Source organism: Acinonyx jubatus, chromosome A2 (assembly GCF_027475565.1).
Source record: "Acinonyx jubatus isolate Ajub_Pintada_27869175 chromosome A2, VMU_Ajub_asm_v1.0, whole genome shotgun sequence".
NCBI lineage: Eukaryota > Metazoa > Chordata > Mammalia > Carnivora > Felidae > Acinonyx > Acinonyx jubatus.
The window spans coordinates 129,141,437-129,161,469 of record NC_069383.1 but is presented as its reverse complement, the minus strand read 5'-3'; the positions used below and the strand labels follow the sequence as shown (position 1 = coordinate 129,161,469).

General features: G+C 40.7%; 1 protein-coding gene and 1 long non-coding RNA gene across 16 annotated transcripts in view; both read left to right on the top strand.

The window, feature by feature from the left end:
* MITF (melanocyte inducing transcription factor) overlaps positions 1 to 5,873 on the top strand; it is a 220,998-nt gene extending 215,125 nt beyond the window's left edge. For all 15 annotated transcript variants that reach the window (XM_027042457.2, XM_053219074.1, XM_027042459.2 and 12 more), the window contains one exon: positions 4,750 to 5,873. In XM_027042457.2, the coding sequence (XP_026898258.1) occupies positions 4,750 to 5,151 (402 nt within the window). In that variant the 3' untranslated portion in view covers positions 5,152 to 5,873. The remainder of the gene's footprint in view (positions 1 to 4,749) is intronic.
* A 2-nt stretch (positions 5,874 to 5,875) lies between these two features.
* On the top strand, positions 5,876 to 15,739 carry LOC128314882 (uncharacterized). The gene is made up of 4 exons (XR_008297048.1): positions 5,876 to 9,137; positions 10,651 to 10,714; positions 12,011 to 12,107; positions 15,200 to 15,739. It is a non-coding gene; the product is annotated as an uncharacterized LOC128314882 (long non-coding RNA).
* Positions 15,740 to 20,033: the final 4,294 nt, after the last annotated feature.

The window sequence follows — 20,033 nt, the reverse complement described above, 5'->3', positions numbered from 1 at the left end:
GACATATCACATTAGGGATTAGATTTCAACAAATGAGTTTTCGGGAGGGGAGGGATGCATTCAGTCTATTGCAATAGTTACCTCAAATAATGAGAACTGAGCATAGTTGTTGAATGCCAAGATGCCTTAGGATTTGGTGGAGTTATGTAGTCTATGGTCAAAGCCCATGTCTGTAGGGAACTTGAGGACATCCAGAAGATCTTATCCTCAAGATACAAATTTTAGAAATAGTTACAGATAGTGAAGTTATACTATATGTGTCTGTAACTTACACTATTCGTTCTTAGAGGGAGAAATACTAATTTTAATGAAGAGTGGAATTCATCTGTCATTCTGTGTATTGACTGTATGTACAAGTGTGAAGTGTGAGATGAGACAGTATTTCTGTAGTATCAGCTCTTGGTACTTCTCTTAGGCCCTTGGTCTCTCATGCTGAGTGTAAACATAGCTTCCTCTGAAACTGTCTTGAAGAAGAGAAAGAACAACGGGCTCTGCCAATGACCAAAGGAGTTTGCAGGAGTGATTCTCATTTACCTGCTGACTCTGCGTGCAGGCCACCAGTAAGAAGCAATTAACAGAACACATTCTTCTTGAGTAGATGGACCCGCCTTTTACCATTTTTTCAGGTGCCCAGTGCAACTGTTTGTGCAACACCAAAGCACAGCCTGACCCTTCAGACAGCGTTGTGTTTCAGCTGGTGGTGTTAATCCTGGACACTGAACCGCTTTAACAGAGTAATTCATTTATAGTAATAGTCTCTGATCTTTTGAATGCCCCACAGCACTGTTGACATTTCCATGGATGTCACTTCTTTCATTTCAGCCCTGGGTGGGGGTGGCAGAAGACGATTCTCCTCTAGGGGGTGCATTTTAGAATGTCCGTAGTGCAGTAGAGATTGCTTGTCATTTGAAGATACCTTTTTTTATGATCTTTTTTTTTTTGGTTTTTGTTTGCTTCATGTTCGATCTCTTCAGTTTGTAGCCATACGTCTTTTTCTCTTGAACTTAACATTCCCATTTATAAAAACAGCTCCTCCTAATGTGTTATTTCCTTCTAGAAATGTTAAAACACAGGAACTGTTTTCAAAGAGAGGCTAGGTTTTGTTTTAAGCTTCCCAACATGTCTCTTCATGTGGAATGGAATATTGTGAAATGTGTGGATTGGAAATTCCACAGTGATGATGTCTTGGGTTTCTTCCAGTGACCCTGTGAGGCAGCCTTTCGAACTTTTGCCTATCACGGAAAACGTTATTAATTAGGAAAGCACCGCCATGCAGTGAGCCTGAGGTCTCCAGATGAGATTTATCACATTATTTAGAAATCTAAGTAATGCTTTAATCAGCTGATAAACATTTTTAATTAAACAAAAGATCAGAGTAAGATGTTTGCCTCTTTTAATCTAGCTGTTTTTTTTTTTTTTTTTTTTAAAGACGATCTTCATGTGTGGGGAGCTGTTCTTATTAGCGTGTTGGTGTTGATTTACAATAGTGCTTGTTTTCAGCTTGGGCCTAAGGGCTTCCTTTCATTTTTACTCTAAGTGATGCATGCAGAAATTTTCACAGAAGAAAGAGCTTGAAGCCTTCGTATCATTGGAACTGTAATTTTATTAAAGAGCCCAAGGCTTTAAAATGATGCCTGGAGAGACTCGTGTTTCTGGAGATCGTGCACAGGAACATGCACATACTTGGGTGACATCTCAGGCTCCCATCTCTTATTTGTCATGCATCCAGAGAACGATTTTGCAAATTGAATGATCTTGACTACAGACTGAACGTGACTTTTCAGGAACATGTGTTTCGAGGCTCGTGGGCAGAGATTGGATGGCCGGGCCACGTTGGAGGCTACTCTTCCCTCCTTCATGAGGCAAGGTGACTTGCTTCAGATTTATTTTCTGTCAGTATCACGTTAGGGTACACGGCAAGCTTAGAAAGGATCGCCTCGGCATGTAGAAGTAGAATGCTCATCGAGAGTCAGTTGGGTTCATCCTAAGAGGGTCCAGGGAAAATCACTAAGAATGGAAAGAGCTTGCTTGGAAGGCATTTTGAGGTAAGGAACCAGGGGAGGCAAGGCTGTGACACTTAGGAAGTGCGTCAGTCTGCTCAGGCTGCCATAACAAATACCACAGGCAGGGCGGCTTAAACACCACAAAGAAACATAGCCTCTCAGGGTTCTGGAGGCTAGAAAGCCAAGGTCAGAATGTGGGCAGAGTTGGTTTTCCTGTACTTCTCTTAGAGGCTGCCTTTTCCTTGTGTTTTCCCTGGGTATGTCTCTGTGTCCGAGTCTCTTCTTCTTAGGAGGACATTGGTCCTTTTGGATGTTGGACTAGAACCCACCCACAGGACCTCCTTTAATTTAATTACCTCTTTAAAAAAAGCATCTCCAGGGTCACCTGGGTGGCTCACTCGGTTAAGCATCCGACTTCAGGTCAGGTCATGATCTCACAGTTCATGGGTTCAAGCCCAACATTGGGCTCTGTGCTGACCGTGTGGAGCCTACTTTGGATCCTCTGTCTCCCTCTCTCTCTTCCCCTCCCCTGCTCTTCTCTCTCTCTCTCTCTCACTCTGTGAAAAATAAATAAACATTAAAACAAAAACAGTATCTCCAAGTCACATTCTGAGGGGTTGGGGTTAGCACTTGAACCTATGAGTTTTTCAGTTCACCCCATAATGGGAAGGATGTGAAGAAAGTGTAGAAAGAGATTATTCACCTTCCCTATAAGAACTTTCTTTTGGGATAAAAACAAACAAACGAACATCAGCAAAAAAACAAAAAACAAAAAACAAAAAAACAAAACAAAAAACAAGCGAAAACTTCCCTTGGCCTTGGTAAGATGAATTAAGTGATGTTTCTCAAACCTAAGTTACTTGTGAAGAACTTTTGTCACTACTACCCAGACTTTATCAGCTCATGGTACCCTTAGTACCTTGGTAATTTTTCACTGCGTCCTAGACCAAAGAAATATGGACCATTTCTTTGTTAGGTCCAAACAGCTCATTGAATATTTAGGTCCTACCAACTTAGCAGCCATTGGAAATTATAAAACCTATAAACTGAAAGCAAAACACTAGCATTTTTATTTTATTTTTAAATAACCACATTACCTACTAATGGGATACATGTGTCTATTGGCCGCCACACAGCTTCTTCAGTCTTGGAATCCGATTGGACAGTGCCACCCTCATGTCTCACTCCTTGATTTTCATGCAATTCTTCTTTTTTTGTTTTATCGCAGCAACTGTCGAAGACTTGGCTTTGCAGGGATTATGATGTGATGGAAAAGGGTGTAGCGCCACCTAATGCTGAAACTGTGAACTGTCTTGAATTTGGTAGTTCTCAGAGTAGTGCACTATTTCCCTGGGTATTAAAAAAAAATGTTTTTAATGTTTATTTATTTTTGAGAGAGAGAGAGATAGAGAAAGAGAGAGATAGAGAGTAAGGGAGGGACAGAGAGAGACACACACAGAGAATCAGAAGCAGGCTTCAGGCTCTGAGCTGTCAGCACAGAGCCCGACGCAGGGCTCGAACTCACAGACCACAAGATCATGTCCTTAGCCAAAGTCAGACACTTAACTGACTGAGCCACACAGGCGCCCCTCCCTGGGTATTTAAAAATGTGTCAGTGTCCTGGATGTGTGTGCACAGTGGAGGGACCCCAGAACTATATTATTTACCAAATGTTTTCCTTTAATCTCACATTTTGAAATTTTATTTTCATGTTTATTTTTATTTTCATGTTTTTAAAAATTTATCTTCATGAATATTGATATCTCAGTCTCTCTATCATTAATAGATAATGAAATGCATATACCACCTAAAAATCATGTCCTTATATGATCCATGGTTCCTATACTCTTAAGAAATAATATTTATTAATTTAATGTTTTTTGACATTTATTCAGTTTTGAGAGACATAGAGTGACCAGGGGAGGGGCAGAGAGAGAGGGAGACATAGAATCCAAAGCAGGCTCCAAGCTCTGAGCTGTCAGCACACAGCCCAACATGGGGTTCCAACCCACGAACCATGAGATCATGACCTGAGCTGAAGTCGGATGCTTAACCGACTAAGCCACCCAGGCACCCCAGCATTTATTAATTTAAAAGAACAAAATAATTGTTTTCATAATGTATTGGGTTTTTTTTTCCCTCTAAATGTCTGATTCTTTTTTAATATTTACTTTTTAGAGAAGTTTTATTTATATTTAAAAAAATTTTTTTTAATGTTTATTTATTTTTGAGACAGAGAGAGACAGAGCATGAGTGGAGGAGGGTAGAAAGAGAGAGGAAGACATAGAATCCGAAGCAGGCTCCAGGCTCTGAGCTGTCAGCACAGAGCCCGACGTGGGGCTTGAACTCATGAGCTGTGCGGTCATGACCTGAGCTGAAGTCGGACACCCAACCGACTGAGCCACCCAGGTGCCCCTAGAGAAGTTTTAGGTGCACAGGAAAATTGAGAAGGCAAAGAGATTCCCCATGTACTTCTTGCTCTCCCACCTGTACAGCCTCTGGAGCTGTCACCATCCCCCGTCAGAGTGGTACATTCACTGTCACTGATGGACATATACTGCACAATGCTGCCCCCCAAAGTCCCCCTTTACACTAATGTTCACTGTCGGTGTTGTACATCCTTTGAGTTGGAGCAAATGCAGAATGACCTGTATGCCTCATTATAGTATCCTATACAGTGCTTTCACTGCCTAAAATCCTTTGTACTCCCCCTTTTTAAGCATCTGATTGTTTGCTTTTATTTTAGGAACTTGAAATGCAGGCTCGAGCTCATGGACTTTCTCTCATCCCATCCACGGGCCTCTGCTCTCCAGATTTGGTGAATCGGATCATCAAGCAAGAACCCGCTCTTGAGAACTGCAGCCAAGACCTCCTTCAGCACCACACAGACCTCCCTTGTACGACGACACTCGATCTCACAGATGGCACCATCACCTTCAACAACAACCTTGGAGCCGGGACCGAAAGCAACCAGGCCTATAGCGTCCCCACGAAAATGGGATCCAAACTGGAAGACATCCTGATGGATGACACTCTTTCTCCCGTTGGCGTAACTGACCCACTCCTTTCGTCGGTGTCTCCCGGAGCCTCCAAAGCCAGCAGCCGGAGGAGCAGCATGAGCATGGAAGAAACCGAGCATGCTTGTTAGCAGGCCCTCCCTGCTCTGCGCTGTCCAAAACTGCTTCCTTTCTTGATTCGTAGGTTTCATAATTTACCTGAAGGGGTTTTCTTGATAATTTTCCTTTAATATGAAAAAATTTTTTTTCATGCTTTATCAATAGCCCAGGATATATTTTATTTTTAGAATTTTGTGAAACGGACTTGTATATTCTATTTTACAACTACAAATGCCTCCAAAGTATTGTACGATAAGTGTGCAGTATCTGTGAACTGAATTCACCCCGGACTCTAGCTTTCTGAGCAAGAGGATTTTTGCATCAGAGAAATTTCTGTCCATTTTTATCCAGGGGAGACTTGGTTTGAGATTTTTATGCCTGTGACATCTTTGGAAATTAAATGTCAAGTTTAATCGAAAGAATGTAAACCAACCAAATAAAAGAAACCCAGAGAGAAAGAGATTGAGGAAAGAGAAGAAGAAAAGAAATCCACATTAACCCTTTTTTTAATTTGTAAATGTATTGATTCATTGGTACTGCCTTAAAGATCCAGTACCGTTCTAACGCCATTTAGTCTTTCTGCTGCGAACTATTTAAGGCAATACAATATTCTGTAAAAGAAAAAAAAAGTGCAACCAATTTTGTGAGGATTGTCTGGTTAGAAAATGTAACTGCTCTGCCATACTTAGGTGCAAGTGAAATTGAAGGGTTAGAGACCAAGGATCTGAAACATGGGGTCTCATCTTGCTGTCCTTCACTAGTGTGATTCTGTTTTCCCTAACCTGTATTTTATTTTGAAAAGGAAATGCATGTCCTCTCAAAGGAACATATTGAGGAGCCCTGAAAGTTGTCCTATTTGTTTCTCCCCCCCACCCCCTCTTCAATTTCACTTTTGATAAGAAAACCAAACTGGGCACATTTCTAATCAGCTTTCCTATTTTTATTTTTAAATTATGTTTTCCTGTTCATTTGATTTGTACAGATTCTTTATTATCATCGTTCTTTTCCATATGTTTGTATTAATTTGTAAGAGTATGCATCTTAAAATGGCAAGGTTTCAATATTTTTACAACTCACTCGTGGTTTTCTGCATTCTTTGTACACACATGAAAGAAAACTTTTATGCAAGGTCTTGTGTTTCAAGAGAGCTTTGCGAATATTTTGTATATGACAGTCTCACTCAGAACTGTTTTTTCCACACATTTAAGGTATAGTATTAATAGGTGAAAACCAGCTTTCTAGAGAGAATAAACTTGCGTATTTATTTTTAGTGATATAAAAGTAGCAATATTCTTGGAGACTGATAACCATAGCGTTAATACGCCCATTGTAGTCACTTAAATTGGGGTTCATTTCAGCAAACTTGCTGAATTTTCTTGAAGGAGTGAAATACTGTGTTGGCAAATTACTGTTACTTGATAACAGTGTTTTAACAAGCAGCGACGTTGTAAGTTAGTCTCAGTGCATTATCTTGTGTAGTCCTATGCAATAATAGTATAGTGTTACATGTAATCTATCTGGCCTACGTGTTTTATACAACTGACATACGGTGTTAAGAGCCAGGCTGTTGAATGGAATTTCTCCGTAGCAGCCTACAATTGAATAGCAAGGGGCATAAAGCATATCCATTCAGAATGAAGTGCCTTAAATATAGCAGTAGTCTTTTTTGGACTAGCACTGACTGAACTGTAATATAGGAGACAGTTTCAAGATGGTATCTATAGTCAAGAGGATCATGGAGCATGGTGCCTATGTAGACAATATAAGAGCTTCCAATTTTCCTTCAGATATTTTTAATATTAAATATATTTTAGTGACAGAGTGCCAACTTCTTTCATCAGGAAACCTTATTCAGGAGGTTGTTTTTTTTTTTTTTTTTTTTAAAGAAAACGAGTTTAAATATCAAATCTGAATTGGTGGATGGGTATTGGATGGTTCAAAGCGAAGGTGTGATTGTCAGGTGTTTGAATGGATGGCTTCCATGAAAATAATCGACTGCATAGTTCCCATGCACGTCGGGCAACGAGAATCCTTGGAGACATTGATGATGCTATCAGTTTTATAGCTTTATTACTTAAGGGGGTAGGGAAAATTAATTCCCATTCTTTAAGTCCCCTTAATTGTATAGCTCTTTTCCTAGAATAGTGATGCAGATTTGCATGAACAGCTAACTGTACCATAGTGTTCATTGATACAATCATAGCATTGTCTGGTTTTCTCTTCATATCTCTATGGGGGGAGGGGAGCCGGGTGAAGAAGTCAAAGATCGCGATGGTATGATGCTTCTTTTCTTTAGCTGATTTTGAGGGTTCTTAAAAAATGGTGCAAGGTTGCGTAGCCCCTGGCCCAGGGAAGGTGACCAGGGCCAAGTGACCTCATAGAAAGCTCTGTTGAGAGGAAGCATGGCATCTTGTACCACTGTCCTGACTTTCGCAACTCCTGAGCTCACTGTTGCCTGCTTCCCCATCCCCCTCTTCTTAAGAGACAATTTCTGGGATTGGCGGGTGAGTAAGCCCAGGAGAATGCTGCAGCCTCGGGGGTGGTTTTATTTCTTTCTTTTTTGCCAAATCGAGTGTGGATTTGTTGTAGGGACTAGTTAAGCCAAGAAGCGGTGGTTTGGGGTCGCCGTTTGTGACGAGAGAATGATCCACACCACTCCCCCCATCCCCGAGAGCAGACTGGTGCCTCGGGGTTGGGCCTCCATGTGGAGGGACCAAAATGCCAAACTTGCCCACCTGCCTCTGGGTAAGGCAACGGAAACACCAAACCTTTTGACTTTGCCAAAAACCCTACAACCAACCTGGTCATACATAGGATGACAAAGTTCTTTCTGGTTGTTTTTTAAATAATAAAGCAATAAGAACAAATAAAATACATAGGAAGTTAAGAGATATAAAATAAAGCACAAAGGAATGCACTTATTAATATTTTTTAAAAATGCACTGGGGAAAAGTTGGTGTTGATAACAGTATATTAAAAAAACCCTATGTCTTGAAAAAATGACAAATGACTGTCTCTTGCGGACGCTTGGTACTGTAATGTTAATAATATAGTCACCTGCTGTTGGATGCAGCAATAATTTCTGTATGGTCCATAGCACTGTATATTATGGATCGATATTAATGTATCCGATGAAATAATTGAACTGTTGTTCTTGATAGCCTCATTAAAGCATTTGGTTTTTCACATAGTGGTGGCCAGTTTTTTTTAGTTACTTGACAATCTTGAATATTGCTTGCCTTATCAGGAATGGTAGCACACGCTTTCTTCTGATTTTACGAATAACAAATTGCATGAGAAATTTTAAAATGCCAGTAAGTACTTTTTTGGTTTTAAATGCCATTCTAAGATATTACTTTTTGGTTTTAAACATTTTTTGATTATGACTTGCACTCAGATGAACTATAATTATACAGCTTTTTTCCCCCTCTGAATTTGGGGGAGATTTTAAACTCCCAGATGCCAAGAATTCATTTTACATATAGGAGTTTTATTTAACATGTTTTAGTGAGAGGTGGCTTTACAAAAAGAGAAATTGTCGGAGAAGCCCTTGCATATTTACGAAAAAGATACTGGGTTTTTAAAATACAAATTTACAATAATGAAAGCTTAATATACCCAGGTTGCCAGCTCCTGGCTGTATTTTTTTTAAATACAGCACTTAGGAATCATTTGATAAATGTTGGATTTGACTTGGGAAGTGTCAGACAAAACATGTCTTTATTCCCCAGCTAGACCTTAAACTTCTGCCCTCTCTAAAACATTTTCTGGTTTAACCTCTGGAGAAAATGCGCAAGAAACTTCCTGTAATGCTTCTGATCTGATTGTCAGCTTTTTCTTAAATTTGATTTTTTTCCCTTAAATTGTAATATACAATAATCAAACCCTTTCTTTTGCAGAGTTATTTGAATTATTTATATTTCCCATAGAAATGTGATTGTGTGATGCCTTAAAAACGTGTAAAAGTAGGAAGATTTCCTCTCTGAACAAGAGGTTTTCTGGGCACCACCGAAAGCAGGTAAGTTGAAGGTTGAAGCTCAGTATCTCAGGATGTCTACCGCAGAACCTTAACACTGACCTGTCTTTTGCCGGTTCACATTCACTTCACAGTCTTCTTGGATCCTTCTTCTCTAGCTTCCCCCTGCTGAAGGAAAAGAAAAGAATGCATACTGTGTGTTAGAGCACTGTTACCTGATCATCAGACATTTGCCTACAACCTGTATGACTTTCTTTCGTATTCACAGACTTACACATTTCTTAAATGTTTTCATTAAGCGAACCCTCGTAACAAAGAAGCATATCTGTGAAGTGACAGACCGTGGACGGCCAGCTCAATGTCCTGAATTTGACTCTTGTCTCTCTGCCCATTTCCAGCTTGTGATTTTGAGCAAGCTACTCAGCGCCTCAGTGCCTCAATTTCCTTTCTGTTCGTTGGCCAATGACAATAGCTACCACGTGGGGGTCTTGTGAAGTCCATTCAAAGTAACAGAGTGGAGTTTTTGCTTGGCAGCATGTAGTAAATGCTCAGTAAATGGTAACTGCTTTTATGTTGTCGTCATCACCTTCATTATTAAAATGGGATGCGCTCCCTGGACTCCCTCAGGTCAACGTAGGTATCGGCGGCGGCATGCGCTGTTTGAAAAACGCTGCACGTTGGCACAGAGCTAGTATTTGTGGGAACTGGCAAGGTGACAGAAGCCACAGGGTACATTAGAGAAGAGGACCTCACTGTATCTAAGACCCTGGATTAGAATATTTTAGAGAATAATAAACCCCATTTATCACCTTTTAAAAACATCATCAACACAAATGACCTAAAATTTAATTGGTATTAAATGTGTATAATCTGCACGTGTACCTCTGCCATGAGAATAATTACACTATATTATTCCCAGAAAATGTGCTCTACTGAAGTTGAAATGTCTATTCTATTCCCTAGAGGATTAAACTTTTTAATCCTTTATGATACACACTGATGTTATGTATCTGAAGAGCGGTGTCTTGCCTATATCCTATCTGTTCACTTTCCTATCAATATTTAAATGATTTTCAGGTTTTTATTTTCAATTATACTTACATTTGATGACTTCTTTGGAATACCATCTGAGGAGTTAATCTTCATAATCCAGCCAACATAAATGAACCTTTAGAACTACCCTGTTTTTATTTTTTGTGTATGCCAAGATTTAATGCATAGCCAAGTAGCATGAGGAAAGCTCGTTTAACAGGAGTGTTGTAAAGTTAGATTTTCATTATATTTAGAGAGAGATGGTGATGATCTCTTAATTCTTTGCTGCCACATCTGAGGCTCAATAGCAATGGCTTCGTGTCTTCACCCATACTAACATGAATCCTTAATATACATCTTGTGCAGAATATAAATGAAGAAGCTTCCATTCCATTCCCAGTTTTCCCAAGAGGCATGTACCAAAAAAAAAAAAAAAGTACATTTGCCATATTAAAATTGTCAAGCCTTTGTTTATACATAAAATTTAGACAAGGCTAATCTTATTTGTGTTCAATATTTATAGGTCTTTGGAGCCTATTACCTATCCCAGATATACTGGAAAGTAATATAACTATACGCAAATCCAAGTAAGTCTCAGCAACATTTCTAAATGGTAAAGGCAGTTTGCTTTTGAGAAATTTGCATTTTAAATTTCTAATTATGGAGTCAGTTGAAGTTATATCCAAATGGGTGCAATTGTCACTCAAAATGCCTTCCATATTATTCAGACAGCAAAATCTGTGTAGATAGAAACCACTAAACTAGTGTTTCCCAAACTTTGCTTTATGGAACTAGTTCCACAAGCTGTTCCAAAAGTTGCTTTGGGGAACAAGGGCTTGGAGGTTGGGGTCAGAAGCAAAATGCTGTATTTGATTTTGAGGAAGTTAATGCTGGGGAATGCTGCAGTCAACACATTTGACCAGGTATGTCTACTGAAAGACTTGTCACATTCTCAAATATGCTAATACGTCCTGAGAGTTTTCAGGATTGAGAATAGTTAGTATTTAATGTTTCACAATCTTATTTGACCACAGGATTTTGTGAGTGTGTGTGTGTGTGTGTGTGTGTGTGTGTGTGTGTGTGTGTATCTGTGTAAAACATTTGCTGGTGGTTCCAAAGGACAGAATTTGGGAAGTTCCAGAGATTTTTCAGGAAATTATATAGAATTGATAAAAGATAATTTCTTTCATTCCCTAAGGTAAGTATGCTTACATTTGTTTCTTATTCTACAAGTAGAAACCATTGTCGCTAAAAGAAATTACTCCTGAATCAGCAAATTAGCTTAGGTTTGGAATTCCATTCAAAGTATAAAATTCCGGGTAGGGAAATTATTGCCATTAAAATATTATCATTCCTGAATTTCAGAAGTAACCTATGTTCTCATTTTCAATGGAAATGTAAATTCTCTTATGCTCACGTTCGATATACCTTTTCTATGACTGGTAAAAAGTAGTCCTTTTAACTGCGTGTCTCCCACCCATTTAAATACAAATACCCAATGTTTGGAAAGTAGGATGGAGATCTTGGCTACTGTTCAATTGGTTTATAACTCTGGGTCCTGCTCATTGATTTTTGGTGGAAGGGAGTTAGGAAGAACTGTATGGTATTCAGAATTACATAGTTGTCTCAGTGATTTCTTTTTCAATGCAGGCAAATCCTAACATTTAGGTTATATCTCAGAAGTTCAGTGAATGGGTTGTAGGCCAACCCACACAAGCCACACCAATCATCATGTGTTTGGTAAATCATAGTTTTAAGATTGTTCAAGAATTGAAATACCCTAGATTACAAAGTCTGAGGGAAAACACATCTTTCTGTTCCTTACAAATGAGATCAGACACTTCTTTCATTCAACACCTTTTTAAAAGTATGTTTTTTTTCAGGCCCCACTCTTTGCCTGGAAAGAAATGGTGAACAGAGGAACTTCGCTTCGGTGGGACAGAGGAATTAGTTGGCTCATAGGACCACACAGTTGAAATGGTAAATGTAACTTCACATATACCTGAATTTAAGGGCTCAAAGGTATTCGATTGCCCTGTCCTTCATTTTCTTGATTCTGTACTCCTCTCTGCAGGTGAGTCTTCTCATCTAGACCCCAAGTCTAAACCCACCCCAAGTCGACCCCAAGTCGAAAACCAGTACCTCTTTCCCAGTGTCCATGGCCAAGTCCCCGTATCAGTTCTGGTCAGTCCTGTTGAGAGTAAGATCACCCCGCCAGGAAGATGGAACATGCCAATTGGCTAGGTCTGGATCACATGGTCCACTCCACTAGATTCCCTTGGTGGCACCTAAACCCCAGGGACCGAGGGAAAGGAGAGTGGAGTTGATTCGCCTAGACTGCAAGGGGGTGATGCTACTCCTAAAATGGGGAGGAGACTCTGGGCAGGCAAAACCACAAGCATTCATTCTTGTAGCTCTCAAAAGTTTTGGCCAAGCTCTACCTTTGCCAGTCTCTTGCTTCTCCTGGGTGCATCAATTTGGGACATTTCCCCCCTCTACTTTAATGGCAGGATGGTGGAAAGGGAGGGGTAGAAGGTGTTGAATCCCTTTAGTTGTATCTCCCTCCTCTCCATTTGTGGCTAGAGTTTCAGAAATAATTCTCCAGCTCTCATCTCCAGTCCCTACTCAGTCCTCTACCATGTGGACATCCTAGGACCCCAGTGCTTCCATAAGATGTTGAGGGCACTCACAAAGCACAAGTTCCTCCAAATACCCAAGAACTCTTACTTCCATCATTCCCAAAGCCCACTCGGCTGTCAGGGTATTTTCACTTGCACCAAACTTTTCATTTGGCTCAAACTGAAAAGGGATTTACTGGTCACCTGCATGGATGAAAAACCTGCATGGATGAAACTCAGAACAGTGACCTCAGGTATTCAAATGACAGTGTCATGAATGGTGTGCTGTCTCTTACTCATCCCTGCTCTGCTCTCTATTGGCTGTACTCTCATGCAAGCTCTCTCTGGGAGATGGCAGAATGACTGATAGCCCCAAACTTGCCCTTGCAGTTTTATCAACTAGCATGGAAAAGGTGTCTCTCTCCTCCCAGAGTCTCCTTAACCCACATTAGCCAGTGTGCTTATTCCTGGACCAATCACTGTTGCCAGGAGATGGAACAGACTGCTAGGTCATGCCTCATCATATTTCCACCCATCGAGCCAGATGGACTCTGTCCGTCTGCAGGGAAAAGAGACAGGCTGAAAGCTGAGAAGGCCACCATTTCCTCCTTTGGCCCTTGTTCAGGTGTCCTTTCTGTCTGTGGGTGTCTACTTCTTGCTCTTCCAACATTTGACTTTGTATCAGTTAGGGTTCAGGTTAAATTTTACCTCTTCAGAGATGAGGGCACTGACCACCTTTCAGAAAGGAAGCTTCATTTGTATTTTCTTAACACACCATCTTGTTTATTTTCTTCATAGCCTATTTGTTCTTCTTCTCTTCCTCCCCATCCCGTTCCACCTTTTCCTCCACCTCGTCCTCCTTTCCTTAAACCAATGAGCTGCTTCCCTGTCACTTGTATGTAAAATCATCAGATTCGCAATCAGTAGAAAAGTACTGGCAATTTTTGCCACCATGTTATCAGTAAAGATGTAGTCTTTTTAAAAAGTAGCATGAAACATAAGTAAGATTGGAAAAGAGTACTAGGTTAAAAGAGTCTGTTTGCTAAACTGTAAAAATAGCTGGTCACAAGGGTGGTCACCACATCCTCTTCATGAGAGTTCTTGGGAGAGTCCAAGCTCCATATGAATTAAATAATGTAACTTTAACTGGCCCAAATGTCCTCTTCACTATGTTGATGATAGACTTTCTCAAGTGTACTATACCCTGCTTTTTGAAACAGAATATAAAGAATATAAGTTTACCTGAGCTTGATGGCACAAGGTCATCTTGAAGATCATCATTTCATTGAGCTGTAAGACATTCGTGTCCTTGGGGGCTTCAGAGATGGAACAGAGGTTGTGGTCCCTGTATTAAGAGGTGCTAGTGGGGCACCTGGGTGGCTCAGGTGATTGAGTGTCCAACTCTTGATTTTGGCTCAGGTCATGATCTTGTGGTTTGTGAGTTCAGGCCCCACATGGGGCTCTGCACTGACAGTGTGGAACCTGCTTGGAATTCTCTCTCTCCCTCTCTCTACCCCTCCCCACTCCTCTCTCTGTCTCTTTCTCTTTCTCTCCCCACCCCCCACAAAATAAACAAACTGAAAAAAAAAGCGGTGCTTAAGTTGCTTAAATTTGCTTACCCTGTCTTGTTTCCTCCCCAACCCCTTCCAATTTACTGCTGTGGCTCTGCCATTGGTTTGGGAGAACTGGTAATCTGGTTAAGCTATTTACAGTTAACAGAATTGTGTCTTGGGCCATGTATGAAGATCTGGGCATTCTTCTTAGGTGCTGTACATCGGCTTTCCTGCTTTGATTATGGCTGTGAAGAGAAGCTTTTCTCCTCCTCTCCTATCCCCCACTGGGATTTAGCTAACAGAAGTTACTGGCTTTGTGACTTGCTTAGATAAGTGCTACTATGGTTAGAAACACAGGCCAGAGTGCTTGGGATCCTGGGGTTCTGTTTCGCTCTGCCCCTCATAAACCATTCTTCTTTCTGTCCTTGGCAAGAGTTTCACTAAATTAGTCCAGCTCAGACTATGACAGTGGTCAGTGAATCTTTCTGGGAAGAACCAGGTAGTAAATACCGTAGGCTTGGTGGACCTACAGGAAAAAAAAATCAAGGATATTATGTTGGTACTTAAATGAGAAGAGGGAAAATAAATTGCCACAAGTTTTATTTACATTAATGAGTTTCAAGGGATAATAACAATAATTGAGTACAAGTTTTGCAACACACTTGTAATCATGAGACTAATGAAGTTTTGGGAGGGAGGTAATAACATTTTGCTTCAATTGGGGTTCATTGTTAGTGTTCTCTAGCATCAAACTGATTGTAAGTGTTCATCTGTAAAAGCCATGTTAGCTCTTGAGCTATTCAAGAATTGGGTGGTGCCGGAGTTGGACCATAGTTTCTCGACCCCTGTGGCATAAGCTGATAATAGTCCCCCAATACCTATTTTTTCTTTTTCCTTTCAGTGATATAATGCTCTAGATTTTAGCTCAGCTCATAGCCGCATTGCTGGGTTCCTTTTCTTTCAACTTCCCTTGCAACTCCATGGGACCAGGTCGTTCAATGCCAGATGATAAGATGTGAACAGCCCTCCATTCCTGGCCAGGAAATAGTAGATGTCCAGATGACTATGGCCAACCTGCCCCACCAGCCCTGGACCTTTCATCTCTGGACTGTTGTGTGAAAAAGAAACAAACTTATTTAAAGCATGTATTCTGAGATTTTGTTGTATAGTTGTATTTGCAAATACTGTATACTATATGCGCTCTACAATTAAAAGGAAGAAATGTTTTCTCTCCTCTTTTTACTTTCCCTCCTCTTTTTCCTTCTCTTCTTCTTCATCCTTTGCTTCAATGACATTATTTTTAGGACTTTCACCCTTTCCTGCTGGCCTTCCTACTCAAGTCATTTAAATCATTGAGTTGTTTTTTTTTCTTGCTTAAGCAAAACCAAATTAAATTCCCTTTGCAAAAGTTTGAATGAGAATCGTTGAGTAGAATTTAAAAGCTACCTAAGGATTTGGTGTGTTACTAAAACGAAGCTCCTGAGATGAAGTTACTCTTTTATAATAGTGAGAAGCAAAACAAATTTGGCAAAATGTATCTTACCTCAGTTGGTGAAACCATCAGGCCCATTTTATCTGTTTACGGGAATTATTATACAAGTCTGGATGATAACCTTGAATATTTCTTTGGTTGTCAGCTGAACGTTAATCCTATCCTGTTGGAGATGAGAACCTGCTGAACACATTGTGTTACACACACACACACACACACACACACACACACACATACACACACTGCACAAAACTGTAAATCATACAAGAGGCATTGAAACTAGTACCAATGCTGTTGTCAGTGCTCTGATTTACTGCAGGAAAAGAAGGCTGTAAAGGCACGTTTCTCCTCCTTTTTTTAAGGCTGTGGGAAATGTGATGATGTCTTGGAAAAATAATTTTAGTGTTCTGAGGCTCAGTTTCCTCATCTAGATGAGGGTCAAAGTGCCCATCTCAGAGGGCTGGGGTGAGGGCTAATGAGAGAAAATGGAAAATACCCATACTTTCACACCCGGTCACACCTGATGGCTATTGTTATTTTCTCTCTGGTTGCACTTATACGACAGTGTTTTCTTTTGAGCAAGAGTTGTCTTTTCTCCGTAAAGCAAAAACAAAAACAAAAACTCCATTATTAGCCAACATAACCTAGTGGCTATATGAAGCCCCAACTGCATTTGGTCATAGTGTTTGAAATGGTATGAGATGTCAAACTTTGTTTTTGTTATCTTTTAAACAGAGCTTCTTGAGGAAAAAGGCTGGTAGTTGGTGGTTGGTTTTTTTTTTTGTTGTTGTTGTTTTTGGAGACAGAGTGCAAGAGAGGGAGAAACAGAGAGGGGGACAGAGGATCTGAAGCGGGTCTTTGCTGACAGCAGAGAGCCCGATGTGGGGTTCAAACTCATGAACTGTAAGATCATGACCTGAGCTGAAGTAAGACCCTCAATCGACTGAGCCATCCAGTGCCCTAGTTGGTTTTCTTTTATAAAAAATGCTAATAGGACACTCTCTAGGTTTGCACATTTTTCTATACAACGCACACAAGTTCTGTCCCATAGCAGACTTTATAATGTGCTTAAGAACATGGTTGCTGGAGACAGACTTGTAATGAGGGGCAAGATCTCTAACATCTGTTTACCTCTTTTTCCTCACGTGTAAAATGTCAGTAAATAACATTCCTTATATCGCAGTGTGGGACTAGCAGAATCAATACATATCAAAGGGTCAGTGCCTGTTACAGACTAACATTCAGTAATTGTTAGCTCTTACTGTGCCACGGACGCTGAGTTTCTTTGTTTTTTCTTGGACGGACCTTCTGTTCTAGCCATAGGTAGCTCCAGCTCATTACTTTTCTGGTGTTTTGCTTCTTTCTGGTTCCCAACGGTAACACTTATCTATTGCTTCATTAAAAAAAAAAAAACAAACACAAAATTATGGTGCAAAACAAAAAGCATTTTGTTATGCTCACAGATTCTGTAGGTCAGGAATTTGGACAGGACATAGCTGAGATGGCTTGTGTTTTCTCTGCTTCGTGATGACTGGGGCCTCAGCTGGGAAGATTCCAGCGACTGGTAGTGACTCAGTAGCCCAAGGCTAGAATCATTTGGAGCTTCTTCACTCACAAGTCTGGCGCCTGGGCCGTGTGACTCAAAAGACTTGGCTCGGCTGGGACCATTGACCAAAGTGCCCACACGTGGCATTTCCATGTGGCTTCGGTTTCCCCAGCATGGTGGGTCGTTTCTGAGAAGGAGCACCCCAAGAGGAAGTATTTCAAAAAACCCAGACAAAAACTGCATGGCTTTGTGTGACCTGGCCTCAAAAGTCAACAAATGTTGCTTCTGCTCTGCCGATGGCAGCAATCACAAGTTTTCTCTGATTCCAGAGGAGGGGACATGGACACTGCTCTGGAAGGCAGAAGGGTTGAGGAGCTGAAGTCTTATTCTCTTTTTTAAAGCCTTTCTTCCTATAGTGGCGCCTGGGTGGTTCAGTCTGTGGAGCATTCAACTCTTGACTTTGTATCGGGTCATGATTCCAGGGTGGTGGGATCTAGCCCCACGTTGGGCTCCATGCTGAGTGTGGAACCTGCTTAAAATTCTCTCTCTCTCTCTCTCTCTCTCTCTCTCTCCTCTCCCACTTGCTCTCTCTCTCTCTCAAATTAAGGGGAAAAAATCCTATAAATATGGCTCTGTTTGGAACTTTTTACCCAAGTTCTGTGAGTGTCCCTAGTCTTCCCTGGTTGCTGTGTACGCTTGACTAATCCCAACCTGTAGGATTTGGACTCTAGAGCATCCTTCTGTCAACCTTCACTTGCTCCTTCCACAGCCCGGATAGAATTCCCTGTCACTGTCCACTCCCCAGCCCTACCTCCTTCCTCCTTTCTTTGCTTCAGCTCATCTGCCTATGGAAGACTCATTGGGTGGAAAAATATTTTTTATAATACTAGCCCAACTTTCCCACTTCCTCCTTGGTCTGTCCACAACTTGCTGAAGCTCAACTATCCTGTGCTTCTGGACTCAGAAAAGGGATGCATTTTCAGAAAGTAGAAAAGAGAGGAGGCTCTTCATAGGAAAATAGAAAAGATTATCACTGGATAGGACAAATATTTGGTTACAAAGACTCCCTGGTTAGTGGGGAAGAGAAGGTCAGAGGGAGAATAATGAGGACAAAGATAGGAGTGGTACCAGAAAGATGGGCCCTGTGCGGTGTTACTTCTTCGGTTGAAGCCTGGGGAGATGGCAAAAATCACAAGTAGTTTTATGGATCTGAAAACAGAGGAGGCATGAAGCTCTTCACAGTTGAGTTCCTGGAGAGGTAGCAGTGCTCTAGAAGAAAACATGACGACCGGAGCACTGAGGTAGGATGGGGCCTAGACGCTTAGCGCACCACCCACTAGGAAGACCTGGAATTGAAGAAGGAAACAACCAATCATAGAAGGATCTTGTAGAGGAGGATAAGAAAAGACTCACCAGTAACCCACATGGGCCCATTGCCAAGGACCAGAGAAAATGCCATGGAGGACAGGGTGCTCCCAGAGCCTCTTTTCTACAGACTCACATGAAACTTAGACAAAACCCCATGGGAAAAGGAAGCAGATGACCTGCACATGACGAAGATGAGCCTTCTACCTCCTTAACAGGAGGTGGTAGGCTCAAATGAGAAATTAGATCTTGTTTTAGAGAAATGAAACAAGTTCTATTTTTTTTCTTAAATTTTTGCCCACCTAGATACGTGTACTGCAATCCATGCTCACTACATATATTCACTGTCTCATACTGAGGTTTCTGGGGAGAGGTGGACGTATGCAGTAAAATTTTATATGGCACTGAGGGTTTTTTTTTTTATAATCAGTTCTCATTTCTGTTGGAGTTTTATTATATATTGCATTTCTGTCAAATACATTGATAGGGACTTAGCTGTTGATTAAGCAGAAATGGTGAATGAGAGTTACCATTCATTCATTTAGACCTTTCTGAGCAACTACTCTATATCAAACATTGTTTTAAGTGGAGTTAGCACAGGTAGAAAGGCCCTTGAAAATGAAGCTTACCTTCTAACAGCTTTAGAACAGACATGATTTTTTGATGTCATCGCTAGGTTTTATGTCCCCACATATAAATGTGGGGGATCTGATCTGAACTTCTTCCTCCAAACACATAATGATAGTCCCCACGGCAGTTCCCTTCATCGGTAGTTTGGTCAACAGAGTCCATAGAAAGGCTTGAAACACACATGCACACATGCATCCACACACACCATCTTTCTATTCTGTGGTAGGGCGTGTTGTCATTGCATGATATATTTAGACAAAAACCGCTTACTTTAGAATGATCTTTGTTCACATGAAATCTGCAGAAATAAATAGTATTACTGATTTCTTCTTTTGTTTGATGTCAGCGTGAGATATTTATTAAGAAAATGCGTGGGCTGTAATGTCACCTTAATTATAGTATGAGAAGGCTTAATGAAGGCAAATGCCCCTTTATAGCTTTAGGCTTTAATGCCACTAGGCTCTTCTGTTTATTCCAATGAATTGCATTCTGGCGCCCACGATCTCATGTAACAAATGCATAACTAATGTGACATTCACACAAAACATCGCATTAGTTCCATACGATCAGTTCTATTCCAGTGAACACGAAACCAAATCATGTTATTGTAATGTGAGTTGTGATTTAATACTCTAATTTGTAGGTAGTTTTGTCTGAATCTAGCATTATTTACACCACTCACAGTGGTTGCTAAGACATACT